Raw genomic sequence first — 22,977 nt, forward strand, 5'->3', positions numbered from 1 at the left:
CCTGACCATGATCCTATAGTGGGCACACGCACTGACTGCCTGCCAAGAGAATGAACAGAGATCAGTCTCACTCAGCAGTATTGGCCCCACCCAGCTATCTTGCTCTCCAGCTTCCTGTCTTCTACCTGTTTCTTTACCTTTCTCCTCATCCAGCGTACCAACAGCTGCAGCCAACGTGGTTGCTTATAAAATATGAACGAGACTATGTTATTAATATTCCAAGCTGTGTCTTAAAACTGACCTTGTATGCTCAAACTCGCATGCATCATTATGTTCTAGTGCTGCCCACCTTTTGCACTATGGAGTGCAAGTTTACCATTAGGAAACACACACAATCAATTCCAGTTCATAGAAAAGCTTTTAATAAAATTCCCTCAATTTCCTCTTATCATACAGTAGGTTGATCATACATGATTACAGCATTGAAGACAATGAAAAAGGCACAGAAAAGAATCCAGAGCAGATGAATGGATTATTATTATTACTGGGTTACGTTTTTTCCAAAAATGCTGATCCTGATTCTGTTATAGTGTGCACAATAGTGCATCTTTAAGTTTCATGGAAGGTTATTTTAAAAGCAACAGTCTGCAGATATTGTCGTTATGTACGTTTTGCCGCCCCCCACAGTTTCTGAGTGCAACACCACTGTCATAAATACAAACAATTTCTCAAACAGTTTGTTAAACGTAACTCATTACGTCATAACAATGGTATGTGTTGAAAACTTGTATGTTGAAGTAAACATGTATGTAACGCTGTGATGCTACCCCTCTCACAGTGCAGAAACAAGTGATAGAGGAGCGGAGTGGCTGTGACAGAGACACCATTCACCCTGTTACAAGACACTGTACCATCAAAATGATTTTGAAGTATTTTAAGGTAGAAAAGTTACATAATGTTGCTTTAAAGAGATGACAGACAATCATCGTGTAACAAAAAGAAAAACTCCCCTGGCCATGTTAATACAGTTAGGTAGTCAATGATTCTATTGCTTAGACGAACTGTATGGACGGTGATTTGTTATAAATTTTCTTAAAGTGCTTAAAGGTTTACTTGAGACAGTTTGTGATTAGAAAGAAAATATAAAAGGCATTTTGTACAATTATAACTAAATACACACAAGGTGCCATCAATTATTTGTACTCAATATTTTCTGTACATACATGTGTGTTTGTGTGTGGGTACCCTGCTGAAGGCCTAGTGTCGTCCGTCCCTGTTAGTATATGACAGACACATTCAAACATAAGACAGTCGATGGCTTTGCTCTCAATTACACGGGGGTATTTCCCCTCCATTCAGCCTCCGTACAACAGTAGATCAAACATGTACTTGGCATTTAAACATCTTGGCACTCAGCCTTGGCAACACATTTCATTTACAAGTTACAAAAGTTCTTGATGGCCTCCGTGTGCAGGAAAAGTCTCATTTCCCCTCCTGCGTACCTCATTAGAGGTCCAAAATAAGGCACTCAGAGTTCAAAATGGAGCAATCATGGCAATGTATTGTCAGCAGCAGCTGAGATGGGTTGATTCTTGCTGAACAGCATCTGCACTGTGTCTCCTAAAGTAGAGAAAGAAAATTTTCATTGACTTTATGTAATACATTCAACCTTTATCACATCATATGCTGAATAGGTTTCGCTGCAAGTACTCTACACTCACACGAGAGCATTCCTTTTTAGCATGGGCGGCCCAAGTGGCACTCAAATCCACAACCTTGTTATATCGACTTACACTTAGTAATGTGTAAAGGTTATAGCAAAATAAAGCTGCAAGCAGCACAGACAAGTAAGAATAGGAAGCAAAGTCAACTTCATTCAGGTGCAATGAAGATGTTTTTACTTTCTGCACAGTTTTGATCCTGATAAGAGACTTTTTTGTGGCGTTGTGGCCGACTTCCTGTTTCTGTCTTTTCTGTCAGTCTGCATTCAGTAACATGAGTCTTCCTGACAGCACTGCTAGATAGTTATGCTTTTTTTTTTTCACTCCGGTCTCTCAGGATAATGATAAGGTCCCTGAATGTAACTGTGCACATAGGGATCTTTTTCTTCTTTTTAAACTATGCTTCACATAAGGCTCTACACTGTAGCTATTCTTTACGAGACAATACGTGCTCAATTTTTGCTCATACCGTATATCAACAGACCATTGCTCTTTACATGTGAAAAAAGTTCTGCTCCTCATCTCCTGAATATCACAAAGTAACCTGTTCTGCAAACTGAATGACCGTTCAAATAGAAGAAGGATTTCAACTCATTGGCTCATTATGTAGAAAAAAAGCCTTTGGTATTTTAATTATCACCTCATCCATGTCACTCACCTGTCTTCAGCTAAGCCTCGTTGTCATACTGACTCAGACGCTTCTTAGACTTCAGTTCTTTCAGCCAAGCAGGAGAGGAGGCGGCGCTGAACGACACACAGAATCACAGTTCAGAGGAGCGTCATATTTAAAGTGCAGTTTTTGTCTCACCATTTCTATGGTTGTTATATTCTTTTGAAGGGAGCTGTCATGCAATGTTCTTACCCTTCATCCTTGCCACCTATGGGTGGCAGCACAAGTGCAGCCCCTGCAAGATGAGCGGGAACACGGGGAGAGCGGGACAACTGCGAGGGAGACGGTGCTACATCCTCATTTCGACTTTCCGTCTCCTCTCTTCTCTTGTCTTCCTCTGGCTCCTCTCCTCCTCTGGTCCCTCCTCCACCTGTTCTCCTTTTTATCTGAGCCTGAGGGAGCAAGTTAAGTACATTTTATTTGATTCAAATGCCACCCATTTGTTTCACGTCATAAATTATAGAAACTGGAACTCTGAGAGCACTTACTATTAAGGCTGAAGGGCTCAAACCAGGAAAAATGGGGACTCTCTGGGAGGTGGGAGGAGGAGAACAGACCATCTTCGGTTTCGGCTGATCCTCCTCAGAGTCTGACTCCCTTTGCTTGGATAACGCCTCCTTTTCTTCTCCAAACAAAGAGTTAAACATGATCAGTCAGAACATGCAGCAGATCAACATTTACAGACTGTGTTTGATGGAGACACGTAGATTAAAAAACACAGATGCAGTCCTAACCTGTGGAGTCACATGTCCTCCAGTCTGGGCTTTTCTTCTGAGGCGAAACTAAACGTAGTGAGCGTGATGGACGTGATCGACTTCGCCTTCTACCAAGATCCGCCTTCGATCTCTGTGCGCTGGTGTCGAGGAGCGGAGCAGAGCTCTGTAGACAGAAACACACACTTGAGATAGAAGATCATCACATTACACGCAGATATAAATATGCAGAGGAGCATATTTTACCAGGAAGCTATGAAAAATAACAACTGAACTACATTACATTATGTTTGTGGTCAATGATACAGAGGTGACCTGTCACTATTCACAATAGTGGGAGGATTAGAAAGAAAGAATGGCTAACCTCAGGGAATGGAGCCGGTTCAGTTTCTTTGTGATAATCAGTGGTATCACTGTCTTCAGTGGAGCGTTCGGCATCTTGGTCAGGGAAGAGCTGTGGACTGAAGAGAAAGACAGACATTTTAAATCATCTGTGAACACGAACTGAAATGAGAAGGAAAAAAGGCTGTTTGGATGCTGTATTTTAATCCAACTCAGAACGCTCCACTCTGCTAGGTACTGTATTGTGCTTTATTAACCACAAGGGGGCACAGGAAACTTCACTCTTGAAAATACTTCAAAGTACTTGATATCCCATTTTACTGTGTAGCTACACCTGTTTATTCTGTCAGATTGTTTTTGTTTAAAAACACAAATTGCAAGCTGCATGTCTCATTTGGTTGGATTTAAAATGTTGTCTTTGCAAAGTCCAACTCACACTTGCAAAAAAACAAAAAAACAGCAAGCACCAACAATCATTACCATTAGTTCTACTACATGCTCCACTGACACATAAAAGGATAAGACACCAAAAGTAAACCAGGCCCTCCAATCTGCACCTTCTGGCTACTTACTTTAAGACTGTATGTTAAATAGCTATAGGGCTTCAATTTGCAGGTGCACTCAGTTTGAATCAAATCACCTCAGTGTGAAATGAAGACACACCTTTAAACCTGTTCGGTCCTGTAGGTCTCCACCAGTGTAGGTGGAGGAAATAACACCAACGGCAGTTTGTAGTTACAATGTGTATTTCGGTCTGCTCATTCATCATTCATGTATTCAGTTTGGTTGTTTGTTCATACATGTTCTAATGACGTGTTGCAGGACAGGAGTGCCTATTTGTAAACTCGGGGCAAGTCCATCTACCCTGACATCATGAGGGAGCAGTTGTCTGACGTCATACAACAGTAGCAGCCACCATGGGGAGGGTGTAGGGTGTGTTTGTAGTCAACAGTATTTACATAAGGCTGGTGAGTGGAACATTAAGATATGTTTCCAGGTATAAAAGTGAAGTAAAATAAAATGCATAATGACGTCTTCTAGGCTGCACTGCTAAGAGCTCAGTTGTGTGTATACTTGTCAAAGGAACATCAGTCTGTCACGGTTCAGCAGTGTTGTTATTTACTTCTGCCGTCGTGCACCTGGGACACTCGGAGGCCAGAAGGTGGAAATTTCAACTGGGAAATTCCGACCTCTGACTTTGACTGGACTGCAGCACAATTCAGCTGTCATTTCAGGCCCCGACAATCCAACCTCACCTTAGGCTGGGCTCAGACTAAAGAAGTTTTAAAATCCTAACCGCTTTTGCAATTGGGTTGCATCGCGCACATAAGGAGAAACTTTACATACAGGTATGTGCGTTTCTCTAATCTCAAACATGCATACACTGCAAGATTAGAAAATATTGGTGCATCTGACACTAGAGGATATTAACATTGTTGTGCCAGAGGAATCACTGCAGCACCTCATGTGATCTCAAGGGGAGACAAAAGTAAACAAATGGAGACTGGCGCAACAACTTGTTGTAGTAATGTAATGAAAACAAAAGCAGACAGCTTCACAGTCTGGATGAGAACATGTTTGGGGAGATGCGCTCAACATGAGGTCTCCTTTCTTCAGCGAGTACTAGAGGTGAGGTTTTAACTGTCAATCTTAACATTTGTCAACATAAGTATGCTAGCTAACGTTAGCCCCAAGGACTATAATGTTTACTGTTGCGTGGCAACTCCATTAGCTGCTCAGGGATGTCTCTCTAGTTGTTTTTACTGGTCCCACTCAGAAAGTACTGACAATCATTCACATCCAATTCAAATCCTAATAATCCATCATGTTTGATATTATCGGGGCGGCCCCTATGAGTCTATGAGCAGTTTGGGAGGTTTAAGACTGGATCTGTAAACTTCTCACATTACCAGATAATCTGGGCCAAATGTTGGTACCGAGGTCCGAGACCAGATTTCTCCTGTGATTGTTGGGACAGGAAAATTGGGATTAAATCAGCCTAAAGTTCCTATAGTCTGAGACTGGCCTTAGCTTTCCAGCGCTCTGATTATCGTTATCATTATCATTATTGATTTTTTACTGATCTAGTTTTTAACCCTGCTTACTTAGGATTCTGCCCAGCACGGCCCCTTCGTACTTTGACTGCTTATTTGTTTATATCCTCAGATTTTTCTGACTCTTTACATCCAGCGTTGCCATAGTGGGTGTTTTTCTTCGTCATTTATTGTATACATTACGGTCACTCGCCGTAAGACATCATTTATATTTATTCTGCAGAGAGGAAACATGAGTAACCATAATTTCCAACCACCCACTACTTACAAACACACAAGAGCTGTGGCATTTTTGCAAATCAGTATTTTCATTCCGACAGAAACCTCTATGCTTACATCACAACAAAATTTGCTTTACTTTCTTCTTCTCTCTCCCTCTCTCGCTCATTCTCTCCACCTTTATGTGTGTGTGTGTGTGTATGTGTGGGGACTTAAGGCTACTGTCAAGGCCTGTTACCATATTCGTGATACTTGAGCTGTCCCTTTATTTTTTCTTCATTTTCAAGGTGGAGGGCAGAAATGGAAAATAGGTTTATAGCTGCGTTGTATGGTGTAGCCTTCTATCTGTTTTCTAGTGAACATTTGAGTTGTTGTTTAATTATTATGTCATATTGAAAAGTTGTGATGAACCACAGTACTGTTGCTGCTGTTAATGGATTCATTTGTATTGTTTATTAGAGATAATATTTTATCAGTTTGGATGGATTTTGAGTAATAATCTGGCTGGAAAGCATCAAACCAATCTGGCAACCTTGCTCTTGGCTCTTTTTGTCTTTGAACTGTGACACTGCTGGGTTTTTATTGTTACAGTGAAACCTTTTTCCTACCTGTCAGTTTCAGGTGTCTCTTCACCGGCCTCAGTCTGGTGATCTGGCTCAGTGTCTATCAAAGCATCGGTGTCTTTGTCTTCAACGTTTATGGAATAGCTGTTAACCGGGTCCTGAGAGACAGAAGGACAGATAATAGATTAAATGGGGAATTGAACAAGAAAACATTTGATATTGTGGAACATAATTTGCTAAAATCAACCCAGATTTCATGTTGAGCATGCACAGATATCCACCAATCCCACTTTACTTATCTCTCTGTTGGCATAACTGTTTGATCACAGGAAATCAATGTGATGTAAACGTTCTTTTGATCTCCAAATCTGCACATTAGAACTTCACATTGTGGCTCTGCAGCAGTTAGAAAATGGGCCGTGTGCTGAGCCAAGATCACTAACTACAGAGGAAGAGAGGACTGAGGACCAGCCAAGCATGCATCTTTTAATGAGCCGGTCACAGAGGCTGGGCTGTCCTCAATAAACACCATGAGCATGTGTATGCACGCACACGCGCTGGCTTATACCCCTATATGCCTACACACCGACACGCCAAACACGCTCATGCTGTCACGCCCACATGCTGGAATGCATGGTTGCACGCACGCACACACACAGGTTGCACACAAAAGCAGCGTCTGTGCACTTCCTCACAAACATTCCTTTAATCTCACTTGTCTCGGGGCACACAGCAATGTTGTGTTGGCTGATATTGTCACCTGGCTACAAAACAACACTCGAGTAAACACCCCTGGCGTCGGTACGATTTCACACACATTTCATCTCGCAAGTCCGTTTATTACTCAGGACTCAGCTTCATTTGCACAATGCCTGTTATCTGGCCACATCACAGCAGGAATGAATAGGCTTCTAGTGATTTTCCTACAACCACAGACTGATTAGCTGCAGAGAAAAACAGAGTCTGTTGTAGCCGAGTCACAGTCAACAGGATCCAAATTCCAAAAAAAGCTTCTAGTGAATTCAAACAGGAATTTAATTAATTTTTTAATCATTTCCTCTTTGGCAGGAGTACCGTGTGAAAACAGTCGAGTGTATCTCAGTGTCATTTTCAGATTTGAAATACAACAGGCAATCCCCGTATTTGTTAGTCTATTTTTCAGAAATGAAAACTACAATGCCGCAAAAAAAAAATTTCAAAATCGCTGGAATAAAATGAAGGTTAATTCATTATCTACTCACCCCCATGCAGCTGTTAAGTCAGGTTAAGATGTCAATGTTGTCCTCTGCTGTCTCCAAGTGGTCAAAAATGGATTTTTACTGCTTTAAAAGTTCAACCAAAAATGAAGGTGTATTAATCATCTACTCACCTCATGCTGATGGAAAGTTGGGTGAATTTTGGTAGTCTACAAAACATTTCTGGAGATTTACTACAAAAGAACATTGCAGTATTCTCCAAAACAACTGAAGATGGGGAAACGTGACCTTGGATTACACAGGACGAGTTGTATGGAGCCATTTTAGATTTCCTTTACGATGTTTTTTGACAAATTGAAACGTCCCCAGCTGCTTCAGTTGTTTAGGAGAATGCTGCAATGTTGTTTTGCTGTGAAGCTCCAGAAATTTTTTGTGGACTATGAAAATTCACCCAACTTGCCATCAGCATGAGGTGAGTACATAATGAATACATTTTCATTTTAGGGTGAACTTTTAAGCAGTAAAAATCAATTTTTGACCACTTGGAGACAGCAGAGGACAACATTGACATCTTATCACCATATTAAGTGAACGTCGCAAACAGTTGCTATATGCACATCTTGCAGTCGATAGAGGGCAACATTAGCATTCATTCAGAATTCTGTTTCCGGACGACTGACAAATTTAAGTCCATTATTTAGCTCTGTTTTTTTCTTCCACCTACTTATTTGGCTTTTCAGCAACTAAATGCACCATTATGTTCCCCAGCTTACATTTAATGTTATCTGTGTGGCAACTGAAACTGGTGCAGAGCTCTTTTGCAAAAAACATCCATCTGCTGTGGCAGGAAACAAAGTTGAGAATGAAGCAAAACAGTAAAGTTAAGAGTCTAAAAACCAAAACAAAGAGCAGAAAGATGCTCAAATGTCTTGCAAAGCTGAGGAGAGCTGACAATTCCCTGTCTATTTAATCGCAACCATGATTCATGATCTGCTATCGTTTTTGTCATTTTGAGAATGCCCTACAGACAAAAGCCAAACTTGAAATATCCTATGAACTTTTCCATTTGCACCATTATAACACAAAATGGCATTACAGCTCTTCATCCACCATGTTTCATGTTGCATAATTTGCAATCTGTCACCCAAGGTCTTTCACGTGAAGTATTCGTTCAATAATCACAGCCATCAAGTTGGCTACATCACTCTATTGGTACGTTCACGCAACACAGATCTGGTAGTCAGAGCAGTTATCTGAAGTTTGAAAACAGAACTAGAGGACATTAAATACTGCAATCACTACAAGTCCTGAAAAACTGATTGTGGACGCCTTCGAATCCACAATCTAAAATCATCAAATCATCATCATCACCTGCCTGAAAATGTTAATGGGAAATGTCTGTTAGTGCAGCTTCAATCTACATGTGCACAGACCGATACAGAGTTACACAGAAACTCTATCGAGGCATGCTATTAGATACCTTGTTCTACAAGTAATAACTAAACATTTAGGAATGCTGTACAACTAGCAATTCAACAATAACCCCTATGAGTCAAGACATAAACAGATATTATTAGATATTGAAACCCACACGTGAAAACTGCAATAAACCTGTGTTTGTGTGAGTGTACCAGCACAGTATGCTCGGGGGGGGGTGGAGGGTGTGCAAGTCAAAACAGAGTCGGCTTTATTATAGTTTACCTGCACCGCATTTTTGTCACGGTCGATGGAATGTGTACGAGAGCTTGTTTACGGTGTGGTGGAGGGGATAACATCCTATAGATGCCACGGGAACAAATAACTTAGACTCTAATCTAGAATAATGGATGAAGACTGTCAACAAAACATAACCTCTAATAAAGGGAAGTGATGGATCATCAAATTATAAGTGGAAACAGCAAGCAGATTATATTCGCCTTAAAGGCCTGTGTGTCTTGTGTGCACACACACCCACATATATACACAGACACACACACACATTGACACTCACATGCAGGCAGCAGCCACAGTAAACACCTCAAAACTACCGAGACACACTGCAGCATGCATATGTCTCAGAAACGTAATGCAATTTGTTGTATCTCCAAAGCAGGTGATGATAAGATACACAGCCACGAATTAAAATGAACAAATCTGTATCTGTATGTATCTGCTTTTGTGCTGTTGGCGGCAGGATACTTCCTGTAGAACAAAAGGCAGACACAGATGCAGAGGACAGGGACATAAAGAGCCATATTGGGGTAAAAACTGTGTCACACTTTGTTATAGTCCTCTGCTTTATCTCTGACACACACCAAAGACACGGAGGGAAAGGGCATGAGTGTGCACTGATAAAACACTACATTTGGACAACTTTATCAGATAACTGTGTCCTTCCTGAAACAGACTGCAGATGCTGGCTACTTTCCCTTTCTTCACATTTGCATGTTATCTACATGGGTGTGGAAATATTAGACGAGGGAATGAGTTACTTTGGATACATGGAGCTTTGGTGCAAACTGTAAAGAGCAGCTAAACCCTTAGGTAGCTCTAAAAGCTGCTATATTCATTTATAATTGCACCAATGAGCTGGCCTAACCTTTTAAAGGCCCTGCGTGTGAAATACGATAGTCATTAAAAAATTCTATTCGGGAGAGGTGACCTGGATGTCATAAGAGCAGAGCATTCATTAGCATCTTCTGGGTTACAATCAGCTCTTACGGAGCAGCTTTGACTTGCTCTCCTCTGCACAGTCTGCCGACTCCTGATGGAGAAGCGACGCAGGGATCTCCTGCTACGTCGGGCGAAGCTCCGCAACGGTGACATGGCTCTCTGAAACCTTCCTCCTCCATCTCCATCTCCACCTTCTTCTTCTTCTTCCTCTTCTTCCTCTTTATCCTCCTCCTGCTTCTCTTCTGCCGTGCCCCACACCATCTCCAGAGCCCCTTGCAAGGAGCGCCGCACGCTGCCCACCCAGCCCGACACCTGCAGCTGGGCGGCTGACAGCTTTCCTCCAAAGTATTGCATGGTTGAAAAGTTCACACAGCTGGTCCCCTAGAGAAGCTGAGGTTCGGCTTTGTTAGAGATGAAGGGATTTCGTGGGCGAGTCAGAGAGCTGTGTCTGTGACCTCGCTTTCAGGAGGTAAAGAGAACACAAAGTGTCTTCGTAAAAAGGTTTCTGACGTCATACAAAACCAGATATAGTCCATCTTTCATCTGAGCAGGATCCATTCTCTCTCTCCATATTTTTATGGTTCAGGTCACACAAGCTTCCTGGAACAGCTTGTTATTTGCTTTCAGTAAAGAAGTAAATAGTCTGACCAGCCATGTGTTTGCACTGTGACAACACTGTTCCACTGCAGCATTCACTGTGATGGATGTGACATCCTACACAGCAGCGTCCCAAAGAAAGACTTTCCCCTCATCAACCATTTAAAAGACACTGACTAAAATCAAAAAGTTGAAAAAAAAGGGAAAAAATAGACACTTTTCCTGCACACAACAATTCTGACGATTACCTCTTGTCATGTGCACCCTCTGTCTTTCTTTTGCTGAGACTTGTTCTGCAGCAGTCAAGCCTCCTGTTTGCTTGTGCACCTACGTCCCCGTTCACTTCGCGACTCCATTTTCCATTCAGAGAAGAGAAAAAAAAGGAAAAGAAGCGTGGGAAATATGTGCCACTCCAAACATCCAAAGCCAGGTACGGGGAGGTAGATCACCCCTTTATCTCCTCTAGACCTGAGTGATTTCAGTCAAACGTCAAAACAAAGCAGAGGTCTGTGCTCGGATGTGGAAAATCCCAAAGGGAAGGAAGGTGCGGCAGGCTGGGCCAAGGTGCTTTCTGTACCTCCCTCCGCTGCTCTCTTCCCGTAGGTAAATGCAGGTGACTGAATGAAGCAGGTCTTTGTGACAGACGCAGAGCAGAAAACAGGAAGCGTTTGGGAGAGTTGAGAGAAAGTTTGAGCAACAGGGAGCACTGGATGACTGAAAGAATGGACAACTTTCTTCTCTGTGCCGTAGCCCATCCTTTTTTGTGTGTATGTGTGTCACAAAGTGTGTGTGTGTGTGCTGTGTGTGTGTGTAGGGGGGTAATGGGCACTCAAAAACGGGGTGGAGAGACTAAGTAGAGAGACAGAGACAGAAAGAGGGGCACCATGTATGGTCATTCTGACACGCTGCCCTGTTGACCAGATCCAAAAGAGGACATGATGACCACATAGCACCTAGGCTCTTCTCACTAGAAGATCCATCTGTCTGTCTGTCTCTGAGTCAGCAGCCTGAATGAGGGTAGCACGGTTGGCTGCACAGCTTGTGTTTGCCCAGTAAACATTTTCCTCATTCTGCTCTGTTAGAAATAAAAGCTTTTCTCTGACACACAATTGTGTGTTTGCTGTGCAGGTTTTCTTGCAGCACAGACATGGCTGCATGCTATTTATTAAACTATACTTTTTAGTGTTATTCTGGTGATATTATAACAGTGCAAGGTGCTCCACATGAGATAAACTTGTTGGTTTCGGCGATGCAGAATAAGGAAGTGCAGTTTTTAAGAGCAGCAGCGCCTCTCAGTGGTGAAAACAGAGCTGTACTCACATGATCTTGACTAGCAGGGCTTCAATACCAGTGGCCTTACAGCAGCGACGTACAAGGCTCCCGTACAGTAGTTCACTGGTTTTGTTGTTGGGTTGGTTTGTTTGCAGGAGCACGCCGACAGCAAACAGAAACACAATTTTGCAAAGACGCACACAGACATTCACAGAGTTCAGGGCTCCAGAGTTCAGTGTTTTTAAGTCTGCAAAAATGTTGCATGCTCAAACAGGTGCTGACCTGATGTGTCTTGACTGGCACTGTGCTGTCAGCTGTTCATCAATTACTCACTCTCTGCTGAGAATTGTTTGTTTTTGCTGCCTCGTCTCGTTTCAAAATAAAACGTGATGAAGTTTCATTGTCATTATCAGTTCTTACTGGTGCAAGGTGCTCATTTAGTTATATAATGTGTACTTTAAATTGTGTGTAGGCTTTTTTAAAGTGTGTAGTTCGGCTGTAATCTTCACCGTATGTTACCTACAATATGACGAGGCTAACACTGCTAAGGTGACTTTCCCAGCAGCTGACTATTACACTCCCAGCTGATGACGTTTATTTGTGGGTCCACCCAGGAGTGTGCTCACACACGGTTTGTTGACTGCAGCTGTACTACATCTTCAATGGGCCTTTGAATGTGAATCAACTGAAGCAAAAAATAAACTTTGTGTTAGAAGCAGCGCTTTAAGAAGTTAACACTTCTAGCTTCTTGTGTGAAACGCAGACTCACATCTTTACAGACTTCTTTTCAACTCTACTGATGAAAGCAGCCTTGAGCTGTTGGCCATTTCTAAGCAACTTAGTTTTCATATTCATATATATATATATATATATATATATATACATATACATATACATATATATATATATACACAATGAGATTTTGACTATACTTATTCTCTGTGAAGCTACTGGCAGCAAACAGCCTGCTGGTTCCAGCAAGACATGAGTGTGGTTTCACTTTCCTCATCTAACTCTCAACAAGAAACAGAATATGCGCAAACTATACCGGAAAACACCTGACAAATCACTGTACATCATCACACATTGATGAAATCCAAGTACACTTGACTTAACCACAGGCCTGGAATCAAACATTTTACCAAAACCCCTTACAAATCATCACCATTTTTCATCTGTGGGAGCTTTGTCTCAAATCTGAACTGCTCTATTACAAACAGGCTACAAACTCAACATGTGGTGTATTCCATGCTGCTTTCATTAGTTCAGTAAATTGTGGCCACTGCAGCTGACTATCCGAGTGGTAAACTGCAGTAATAGGAAATGCTTAACTTGTTTCATTACAACACCAGCAATACATCAAAAAACGTAGAGGGAGGAACCCTCGCAGAGGTGCCAATCGCTGCAAAACCACAGAGCACACAAACACTCACCCATACCCATAGCTGCTGGAGATACTCCATCCAAGATGCCCATGAGAAATAACCCATCAATCCTTCGTATGTCCATGCCATGTCGTTATCTTTTAAACTGTCTTTGACTTTAAAACTAAATATTTTCTTTATGCATAAATAAGAACAAAGGGAAAGTGAAAGAGACAGTTCAAGGAGGGAGGCACAGGAAGTCGTAACCTCACTTCCTGTTAGATTTCTTACTGTCCTTACCACACATTTGTACATGTTTGATGTACAGTTACTGTTCAGAGAATGCACTAGGCACTGGGAGTAAACTGAGTAAATTGACTGAAAGTACTGGACTACCCTTGCACAAATCTAAACATTTGTGCAACATGGAAAAGAAACTCACTCAGTTTCTCATCCCTGACATATCTTCTTCAGGGGCGGTAATTTGAGAGCACACACTTACCACTGCACACATTCACAGCTCTGTCTTTTTATCGTCACACCTCCTAAGTCAACACTTTCTCTAACACTTTCTACTGACGTTTTGTTTTAGTCTACGAAATAAGCTTTGAGCTGTGAGAAAAGGCGGAAACGACTCGCGATACGTGGCTAGTAGATGTAGATTTTCAGGCCATGCTTGTTTCATTGCTCAGCGTCGCACCCACACGCACACAGACACGCGAGTTCTTAAGCCGTGAGTGAATCAGGCTGAAGCAAGTATGGCAAGATTTTTTTTCCTCGTGATACAGGTATAACAATGTGTTGGTGCAGGTGAGGTGTGTGTGGCTGTCGGGCTGATATGATTCAGTGGAGAAAAAAACACATTTACATGTACACTCCTGTCTCTGCTCTAAACCTCGCCCTCATTCAACAATTAACCCTTTCATATAAATGTGCTGGTGTTGCACTGGAGCTGCAGCGAGAAAAAAAAATGTAACTGCCAACCACTTTGATAGTTGAGTCATTGTTTTGGTCGTTTTTCAGGTTTCAACTTTGCTGGTTCCAGCTTCTTATATGGAAGGATTTGCTGCTTTTCTTTGTAATTTATGATGAATAAATGAAGAGTTTGGGGGTTTTGGGCTGTTGGTTGGACAAAAGAAGCAATTTAAAGACGTCCCTTTGACCAAAACAACAAAGTCTATCAAGCATTGCTACAAATCAAGATGCATTTACCTCATCTTCTTCGTCATCTTCGCTGACTTCATCTTCCCGTGTCTTGTCCTCTGTCTCCCTCTCCTCCTCCTCTTCATCGACCTCCATGTCGATGAGCTGCTTCTCCTCTGGCCTCTGCTCCTCCTCCTCTTCCTCCAGACTTTCCTTGGCTATAAAAGGCTCTGGGCTGGCAGGTCTTTCCACCAGCGCCGGCACTTTATTTTCTAGAGGGCTCACATCCAGGGGCACCAGCAGTTCTACTTCCTCTTTATCCACAGGGTCAGCAGCCCGACTGTGGACGACAGGGCTGGTTTCTGCTTTCGCCTTTGAGCCCCATCTCCTTGGCTTGGCCGAAAAATCATCAAAATCCACCTCGATCACAGGCTTTCTGACGGAGAAGTCATCGTAAACAACTCTCATCTGACTCTCTGTGGGTTTGGAAGTGATTGCTGAGGGGGGAAGTGGTGATTGTGGCACATCTTCAGAGTCAAAGTTGATTAAATTTGGCTCTGCTTTGCCCACCGCGCTCCCTCCTTCCCTGTTGGTCAGCCCATCCCTTCTTCTCTCTTCCTCCATCCGCAGCCTTTCTTCCAGATCTTGCACTCGCTTTCTTTCCAATTCCAATTTTCTTTCCAGCTCCTGCACTCTTTCTGTCTCCATCTGTCTCTTCCTCTCCTCTTCCCGTCTCTCCTCCTCTTTCTGTCTCTCCATTTCCATTTGCCTCATTCTCTCCATCTCCTCTTCTTTTTCTTGCTGCTCTTTGAGCCTCCTAAGCCTCTCTCTCTCCTCCTCTTCCTCCCTCAATCTTTCTTGCTCCATCTCTCTCCTCCTTTCTTCCTCTTTTCTCTCCTCCTCTCTCTGTCTCTCCATTTCCATTTGCCTCATTCTCTCCATCTCTTCTTTTTCTTGCTGCTCTTTGAGCCTCCTAAGCCTCTCTCTCTCCTCCTCTTCCTCCCTCAATCTTTCTTGCTCCATCTGTCTCCTCCTCTCCTCTTCCCGTCTCTCCTCCTCTCTCTGTCTCTCCATTTCCATTTGCCTCATTCTCTCCATCTCCTCTTCTTTTTCTTGCTGCTCTTTGAGCCTCCTAAGCCTCTCTCTCTCCTCCGCTTCCTCCCTCAATCTTTCTTGCTCCATCTGTCTCCTCCTCTCCTCTTCCCGTCTCTCCTCCTCTTTCTGTCTCTCGATTTCTACTTGCCTCATTTTCTCCAACTCTTTTTCCTTTTCTTGCTGCTCTTTCAGCTTCTTCTGCCTCTCTCTCTCCTCCGCCTCCTCCCTCAATCTTTCTTGCTCCATCTCTCTCCTCCTTTCCTCCTCTTTTCTCTCCTCCTCTCTCTGTCTCTCCATTTCTATTTGCCGCCTTCTCTCCATCTCCTCTTCCTTTTCTTGCTGCTCTTTCAGCTTCCTTTGCCTCTCTTTCTCCTCCGCTTCCTCTCTTAACCTTTCTTTCTCCTCCTCCTGTCTGAGTATCTCCTCTTTCTGTCTCGCCCTCTCCCTGTCCTCCTCTCTCTTTCTCTGCCACATCAACTCCACCTCTTTCTCTCTCTCCATCTCTTCTTCTTCTCCTCCCGATCGCTCTGTCTTGTTCACCCATGCTTTTTCCCACTCCTCCTCTCTTTCTTTCTCTTTATTCATTTCCTCCTCTCTCAGTTTTCCCTCCAATCTGTGCTCATCGTGTTCCTGGATCGTTCTCTTGTCCTCCTCTCTCGGCCTCTCTCTTTCTCTTTCCTCCCTCAGCCTCTCCTTTTTCCTCTCCTCCTCCTCCATTCTCTCACGCTCACTCTCCTCCTGCTCGTGTTTAAGTCTCTCCTCCTTTTGTTTCGCCCTCTCCCTTTCCTCTTCTCTCTGTCTCTGCAACATCAGCTCCATCTTTCTTTCCCTCTCCATCTCTTCTTCTCTCAGCCTTTTCTTTTCCCTCTCCTCTTCCTTTAGCCTTTCTCTCTCATACTCCTCCTTCCTCTGTCTCTCCATTTCCTCTTCCTTCAGCCTCTCTCTTTCCCTTTTCACTTCTTCCCTCTGCCTTGCCTTTTCTTTCTCCCTTTCTTCTTCTTCTTCCATCTGTTTCCGCTCCTCCTCTAACTTCAGTCTCGCCTGTTCAATCTCCTCTGCTCTTCTTTTTCTTTCAAACTCCAGGTGCTTCAGTCGTTCTGCCTCTTTCTCTTGCGCCTCATCGTCCTTCTTCTGAAAAGCTTCTACTCTTTTGAAGACAGGCACTGAAACAGGGATGTCCTCCTCACTTTCAGCCTCAGAAGCTTCTTTTTCCTCGTCTTCGCTGGAATCAGACGGTTCGCCCAGGACCAACGGAGGACTACCGTCATCTCTCTCCACAACACCAAAGCGAACAGATCGGCGCTTGACGTTGTTCCTCTTTAGAGGGGCACTCTCACTTACGTCACCTTCATCAGTGGCAGTGTGGCTCTTAGATGGGCTGTGACTGCGTAGTTGGACATCACCCTCTGTTGATTTGTTCTGCATTTGCTCTCCTGATGTCTCTCTTGGACTTTCCGATGACTTATCTTCAACAAGAGCATCTTTAGGTGTTTCCTCTGGGGCCTCTGTGGGTTTTTCAGCGGGTGAAACCTTTGAAAGAAGATCTCCTGCCTGACTGGATGATGTTTCGGCTGCAGGAGGTTCAACAGGTGGTGTTTCTGGAGTTTTCTCTGCTGCTGCTGTTGAAGGCGCCGCTGGCTCGAAGCTGTGGAGAAAAAAGTGCAAGTTTGATGATCCTGCTTGTTTTAGTAGGCTAATAATGAAGCTACAACCAGCAGCCGATTAGCTCAGGCATGGAAACGGGGGGAATAGCTAGCATGGCTCCAGCAGAGACTCCGGACTTCATGTGCCAATTCTGAATTGTAAAGACTTTGAACAGGGCCATGAAAGCAGTTTCCCAATGTTTATGCTAATCTTTGCTTTTTGCTAGGCTATGCTAATCCCCTGCTGTCTCTAGCTTCATATACTGTACACCATACAAACCTCAGCCTTGTACCGATCTTCTCATCTAGCTCTCAGAAAGAGTATTTTGGTTTTGGAACGTTGGCTGGACATAAAAGCAAACTGAAGACGCAATTTTGGTATCTGGAAATTGTGCCAAGCATTTGAACACCTGTGGTTGTACCTGTGGTTGAACCTAGAAATTAAGGTTGTTTTGGTTTTGTTTGCCAGGTTTGAAGGAATGCATCTCTACATTTTAAAAATGTTAAACTTTCTCAGAGAGTATCTTTGTCACGCTGGGAAATCTACAGCACACACTGTTAAAAGTTTGGTAAGGAACTATTTCTTCGGGACTAAGTTCCTATTAAAAATGTTGATTGAGCAATCTCACTTCAACAGTGAGGACACTGTTTTTTTTTGCAACACAAATTGTGGCTTGCACACTAATGTAAAATGTGTTATTTGAGGACATAAATCTGGCCTCAATCTTGATATTTCAAGCAATGTTAATCATTACCACACACCACACAAAACACAGTAAGTAAGGAGACATAAAGGAAACGAAGACAGTGCTGGTGACACTCAAAAGTTCCTGCCAGCAGTTCTAAATTTGCATGAATCTCTCCATGATTGTTTCACAGGAACTGGCAGTGGAAGACAGTGGAGAAATCTTCCTTGTTCAAAGGAAACTAAGACAAAGAAAGCAACATAAAGCACCTATCCACTCTGCAGTGTGACTTCTCTGTTCACAAATGGAGTGCCAGTTTTACCCAAGGAGTACTTCTTATTATACTGAGCAGAAGAGTTCACATTAAAAGCATCAAGTGTGGACGTGAAAAGACTTCTGATCACAAGAGATGAATCTGAAATGAAAGTATAACCCTTGCCAATCATAGCAAGTTAATACGTGCCATTAACCTTGAAATAATACTGCTTGAATGCATTTCCCCTTTTATTCATGCCATTACACATCACCAAACACAAACAGAACGGGTGAAAAAGGCTCACTCACCTCTTAGTTTGGGGTACAACCTGAGGCTTCTTCTCAGTATTTGGACCCCCAGAGTTCATTTCCGTGGCCCAGTTCTTGATTCTCGCCTTCACCCCTCCTGTGCCATTTATCATTTCTGGCTCCTCTCTCTTTGTTGTGACCTCTGGCTTCGCTGACGAGTCAAACAGGCGACTGATTCTGCGTTTTATACTGCCCCCTCCGCCATTATCCTCCGTTAGTCCACCTTCAACACTCGCGCTGTTCGATGTTGCCCGGCTCTGCTCTGGAGCTGAAGGCTCTGGCTTGTTTGCATCATCTTTGGCGCTGGTTCTAGGGATGGTAATATTTGGCTGGGGGGGAACAGATAAGCCACCTGACTCAAACTTCGAGGTGAGCTCCGCAGGCAGGCGCTTCCTGGTGCTGTCCCGTCGAAATTTTGGATTATCTGTAGAGGAAATGTCACTCACTGGTTCTTCGGGCTTTCGGGCAACAGACGTCTGAGTTTCATCCTCCTTCTTTTTTCCATCTTCCTTTTCTGAGTTAGGCACAGTACCTGTGGGTGAAGCAGTTTGTTGCGCTGGATCTGACTTTCCCACATTGAAAACAGGTTTTCCTGCACTAGACTCAGGTTCTCCTACACTAGACTCAGGTTTACCTGCACTAGATTCGGGTTTACCTGCACTAGACTTAGGTTCTCCTACACTAGACTCAGGTTTACCTGCACTAGACTCAGGTTTTCCTGCACTAGACTCAGGTTCTCCTACACTAGACTCAGGTTTACCTGCACTAGATTCAGGTTTACCTGCACTAGACTCAGGTTCTCCTACACTAGACTCAGGTTTTCCTGCACTAGACTCAGGTTCTCCTACACTAGACTCAGGTTTACCTGCACTAGATTCAGGTTTACCTGCACTAGATTCAGGTTTTCCTACACTAGACTCAGGTTTACCTGCACTAGATTCAGGTTTACCTGCACTAGACTCAGGTTTACCTGCACTAGATTCAGGTTTTCCTGCACTAGACTCAGGTTTTCCTGCACTAAGATCAAGAATATCTTCTCCATGTGGACTTGCTTTGCTTTCCGTGGTTATTTTTGGTTGATCTTTGGTGAGCGCACTGACAGAGCTGGGTTTGGAATCAGAGGTTGTGGGTTTCTGAACAGGGGTGGGAAAAGTTGGTCTTCGGACGACCGGGGCCTCAGATTTTCCACTCGGCTGTGCTGTAGTCTTAGAGGTAGCAGTGACAGTCTTTGGGGCCTGAATGGAGCGAAAGGTGGTGTTCTTCTGTGGAGAGAAGGGCTTTGGAGCGAACCGAGGTTTGGTGCCCAGAGCTGGCTTGGGTTTTGTGATGCCACCAGCCTGGGAGGCCTCAACGGAGCTCTCCATATCTGAGTCACTGAAAGAAAAGAGGAAGTATTTAGATGCAGCAAACTACATTGTCACATTAAAAACACACTCTCAGGAGACACAGCCAGCTGCTTAAGTCATTCCTAAGACGACTTGATAAGACTCAGCAGCGCTGAGATGATTTTTGGGGAATTTGGCTAATATATTTATAACTAAAATGCAACATCTTTTGTTTTGCATTGCTTTTTTCATTGTATTTCATTTAAAACACAAGGGAGGAGCAGGAATTAGGGTGTGTGTGTGTGTGTGTGTGTGTGTGTGTGAGAGAGTGTGAGATGGAGAGAGACTGGTGTGGCGAGCCAACGCAAGGCTTTCGTCATCATAACAACACTGGATGGGGACAATTCAGCGCAGGGTCTCATTTACCTGTGTCTGCTCTCGCTCAAGAATCAGCAGGTGATTTTGTGTTGTAAATGGCAAAGACCTACTCTCTCTGATAGGAAAGGCTCACAACACAATTCACTCAGCTGAGATACTGCAAGGAAAGGGAAAGCCATGTATTGTGTATACAGCTCTTGACGTATGACTTTTTCCATTTAAAATAAAACAGCACAGTTATTTCTATAAATTGTCTATTTGTTACCAAAGGATTTATCAGCAATGCAGTTAAAAAAAAAAAAAAAGAAAGAAAGACTGGAACAAGAATGTTTTGTGGAGCATATTGATTTAAAAGGTGCTCCTAATTTCTGTGTTGGTTCTCCAGTTATAGTGGATAAAGTAAGTTCGGAGCCCTGGTCAGGCTGGATTTCTGAGTGCGCATTGCTTCTGCAGCACCCAGAGGGAAAGAGAAACACCAGAAACCATGAAAATACTTCCTGCTTGGATCACTTCCATTTTCTTACATAGTTTTCTCCCTGAATTTACTGATTAATCTACTTAAAAAATATGTTGAAAATGTCAGTTTATCCCTCAAGACCGACCTCTCACTCTCATTTAGTGAGTCTAAACAGAGAGAAATCGAACATATGATTGGTAAATAAAACATGCGCGTACACCTACAGTTTCTGTACTGTCCATCTAGTTGAAGGACAACCTATTTTTTTATGGGCTACTACAACATGGACCACATTTTATTGTTTAAAATAAGTCACATGTCCCTTTCAAGGTTGTACCTATCAAAAATCCATGCCATGTCTCACTAAGTAAAGGTTGTAAAACCCTTTGACAACTTTATTATCACTTCAAAGTGCACGCAGCAAGTTAACATCTGTGCTTGTAATGTGATTAGGTGACACCACTCTCTTCAACACAAGCTGATACGATGTACACTTAATAAAAGTCTTAGAACGTAAGTTTACATGCTGAAAAAAGTAAAGTGTTACTAAATGATAATGAAGTGTGATATCACACTGTTATGTGATTCTGACAGTGGAAACAAAGGGAGCGGTTTGGCAATCTGAAAACCTCTCTTCTTATGAAACACTACTATAGCAGGGATCAATACAGGCAGATAGGAGACATGTTGTCAGAGACTGAGGCAGGCCAGATGAGTCATCACACATCAGGTCTGCAGGGAGGACACAATCCCACCAGATCTCCTTCTCAACCAAAACCTTTGAAACATAAACAAGCTTCTTCTATGTCAGTAACGTCACGTGAGAACAACCGACGCTTACAAAACCACAAGCCAAAATTAAACAAGCCTCTGATAAAGACAACAGTAACATTTCCAAATTTGTCACACCGAATACCACAGGCCATTGTGTTCAGCGTTGTTTCATCTGGTTTGACCTGTAAGACTTTTGAACAAACCGGTAACTTAATGCCACCACAGTTTCAGTGTGTCAGCAAAAATTCTCACTGTGTCACTCTCACGTTATCAATCCACAGCTGGTTTTACATAAACACTTCTGGATCCACTTAGCTCCCCTTGCATGTGATGTGTTTTGTAATAATCTTCCCGCACAACTGCTCAGACAACACAACACCTCTCTGGGTGTGCATGATATTGTGTAATGGGATCAGATGGACGACTAAAGCCAGTGTGTCCACCACCCAGTGATGTCCAGCAATCTGTCCTGTTTGTATCCGTTTCTCAAACAGCTGAATTCCTCAGAAACAAACAGTGTCTCGCAGATAAAGCTGCAGCTGATTGATGGTGTCTGCTGCTTATTTAGGTCACATTAATAGACTGCAGGAGTGAGTGGAAATCATTCTGCAGCAGCACTCAGCAAGAGGGATTTTTTTGTTTCTTTATCTTTGTTTGCCTTCAGTGCCTGTTGCCCTGCCAAGGACAACAACACACGGTGCCTTTCGTTTACATGTCCACCGTATTGTTCATTTACTGCTCTGAGGGATGCTGTGATAAGCTAACCGCGTAGTTTTTGGAGGCAAAAATCGCGACGTAACGACATTAAACGGGTGAAATGACCGTCGTTTGTTTCAGTAGCTGGAAAATGTTTTATTGCTGGGTTGTTAATAAGTCACTAATAACACGCGTCAACGATGAACTCCCAGTCGTTGAACCAGCAGCGTGTCCCCTGCAGCTGGACAAAGGAGCAGTGAGGTAAATGAGCGTAACTTTAATTGAAGCTAGGCTGTCAGTGAGCGTCTCATCAGTGAGGATACAAGTACGCGGATACTCGCGGTCGACACAGAAATATTTACGTTACAGAAACAGTTCATAAACATGGTGCACCTGCTCTCAACATCAGCTTCATTCACTTTCCCACCGAGATATTTCAATTTCGTGAGCGGAATAAAGTTTTCTTTCTTTACCTTTTGTCCTTCACGCAGTCATACAGGTGGAGGAAGGAAGCGGGAAGAAGTCACAATAGAAAATTGTTCCTCAGTTTTCCGCGATCGTCTCGCCCGCTGAGCTGTTGTCACAGGGCTTTTATTTCCCAAGTCATTCACACCAGCGAGACGTCAGACTGCTCCTACACCCAGCAGACACTCCCTCCGGCCGCCACAGGTCGAGCTGCGGTGCCCGGAGACAAGTCACACACGGAGAGAGGCGAGCAGGCAGGAAGTGGCGTCATTTTACTTCAAAATAAAAGCGCAACAATCAGTGTCGAGCCTTGAGCTAATGTGTCATCAATGTTTCACTTTGAGCAGATCAGGGGGTTGTTCTTGATTCCTGTCTGAGGGTCAGGTTGTGAAATAAATAAAAAAGGGCACCAGCTGCATGCGACAGGGCACCAGCATGCATACAGCAC

At 43.3% G+C, this 22,977-nt stretch overlaps 1 protein-coding gene across 1 annotated transcript; it reads right to left on the minus strand.

Moving 5' to 3' along the window:
• Positions 1-351: 351 nt before the first annotated feature.
• Positions 352-22,717, minus strand: tnks1bp1 (tankyrase 1 binding protein 1). Its single transcript, XM_084349416.1, has 10 exons — positions 22,538-22,717; positions 18,435-19,808; positions 14,516-17,186; positions 6,268-6,380; positions 3,409-3,505; positions 3,066-3,210; positions 2,820-2,953; positions 2,524-2,723; positions 2,320-2,405; positions 352-1,560 (listed from the first exon to the last, which is right to left on the minus strand). Exons 2-9 carry the CDS (start codon positions 19,796-19,798, stop codon positions 2,330-2,332), a joined length of 4,800 nt encoding a protein of 1,599 aa, XP_084205542.1. The 5' UTR covers positions 19,799-19,808; positions 22,538-22,717; the 3' UTR covers positions 352-1,560; positions 2,320-2,329.
• Between the last annotated feature and the right edge of the window lie 260 nt (positions 22,718-22,977).

This window comes from Pagrus pagrus (assembly GCF_965226575.1).
Source record: "Pagrus pagrus genome assembly, chromosome: 3".
Taxonomy (NCBI): domain Eukaryota; kingdom Metazoa; phylum Chordata; class Actinopteri; order Spariformes; family Sparidae; genus Pagrus; species Pagrus pagrus.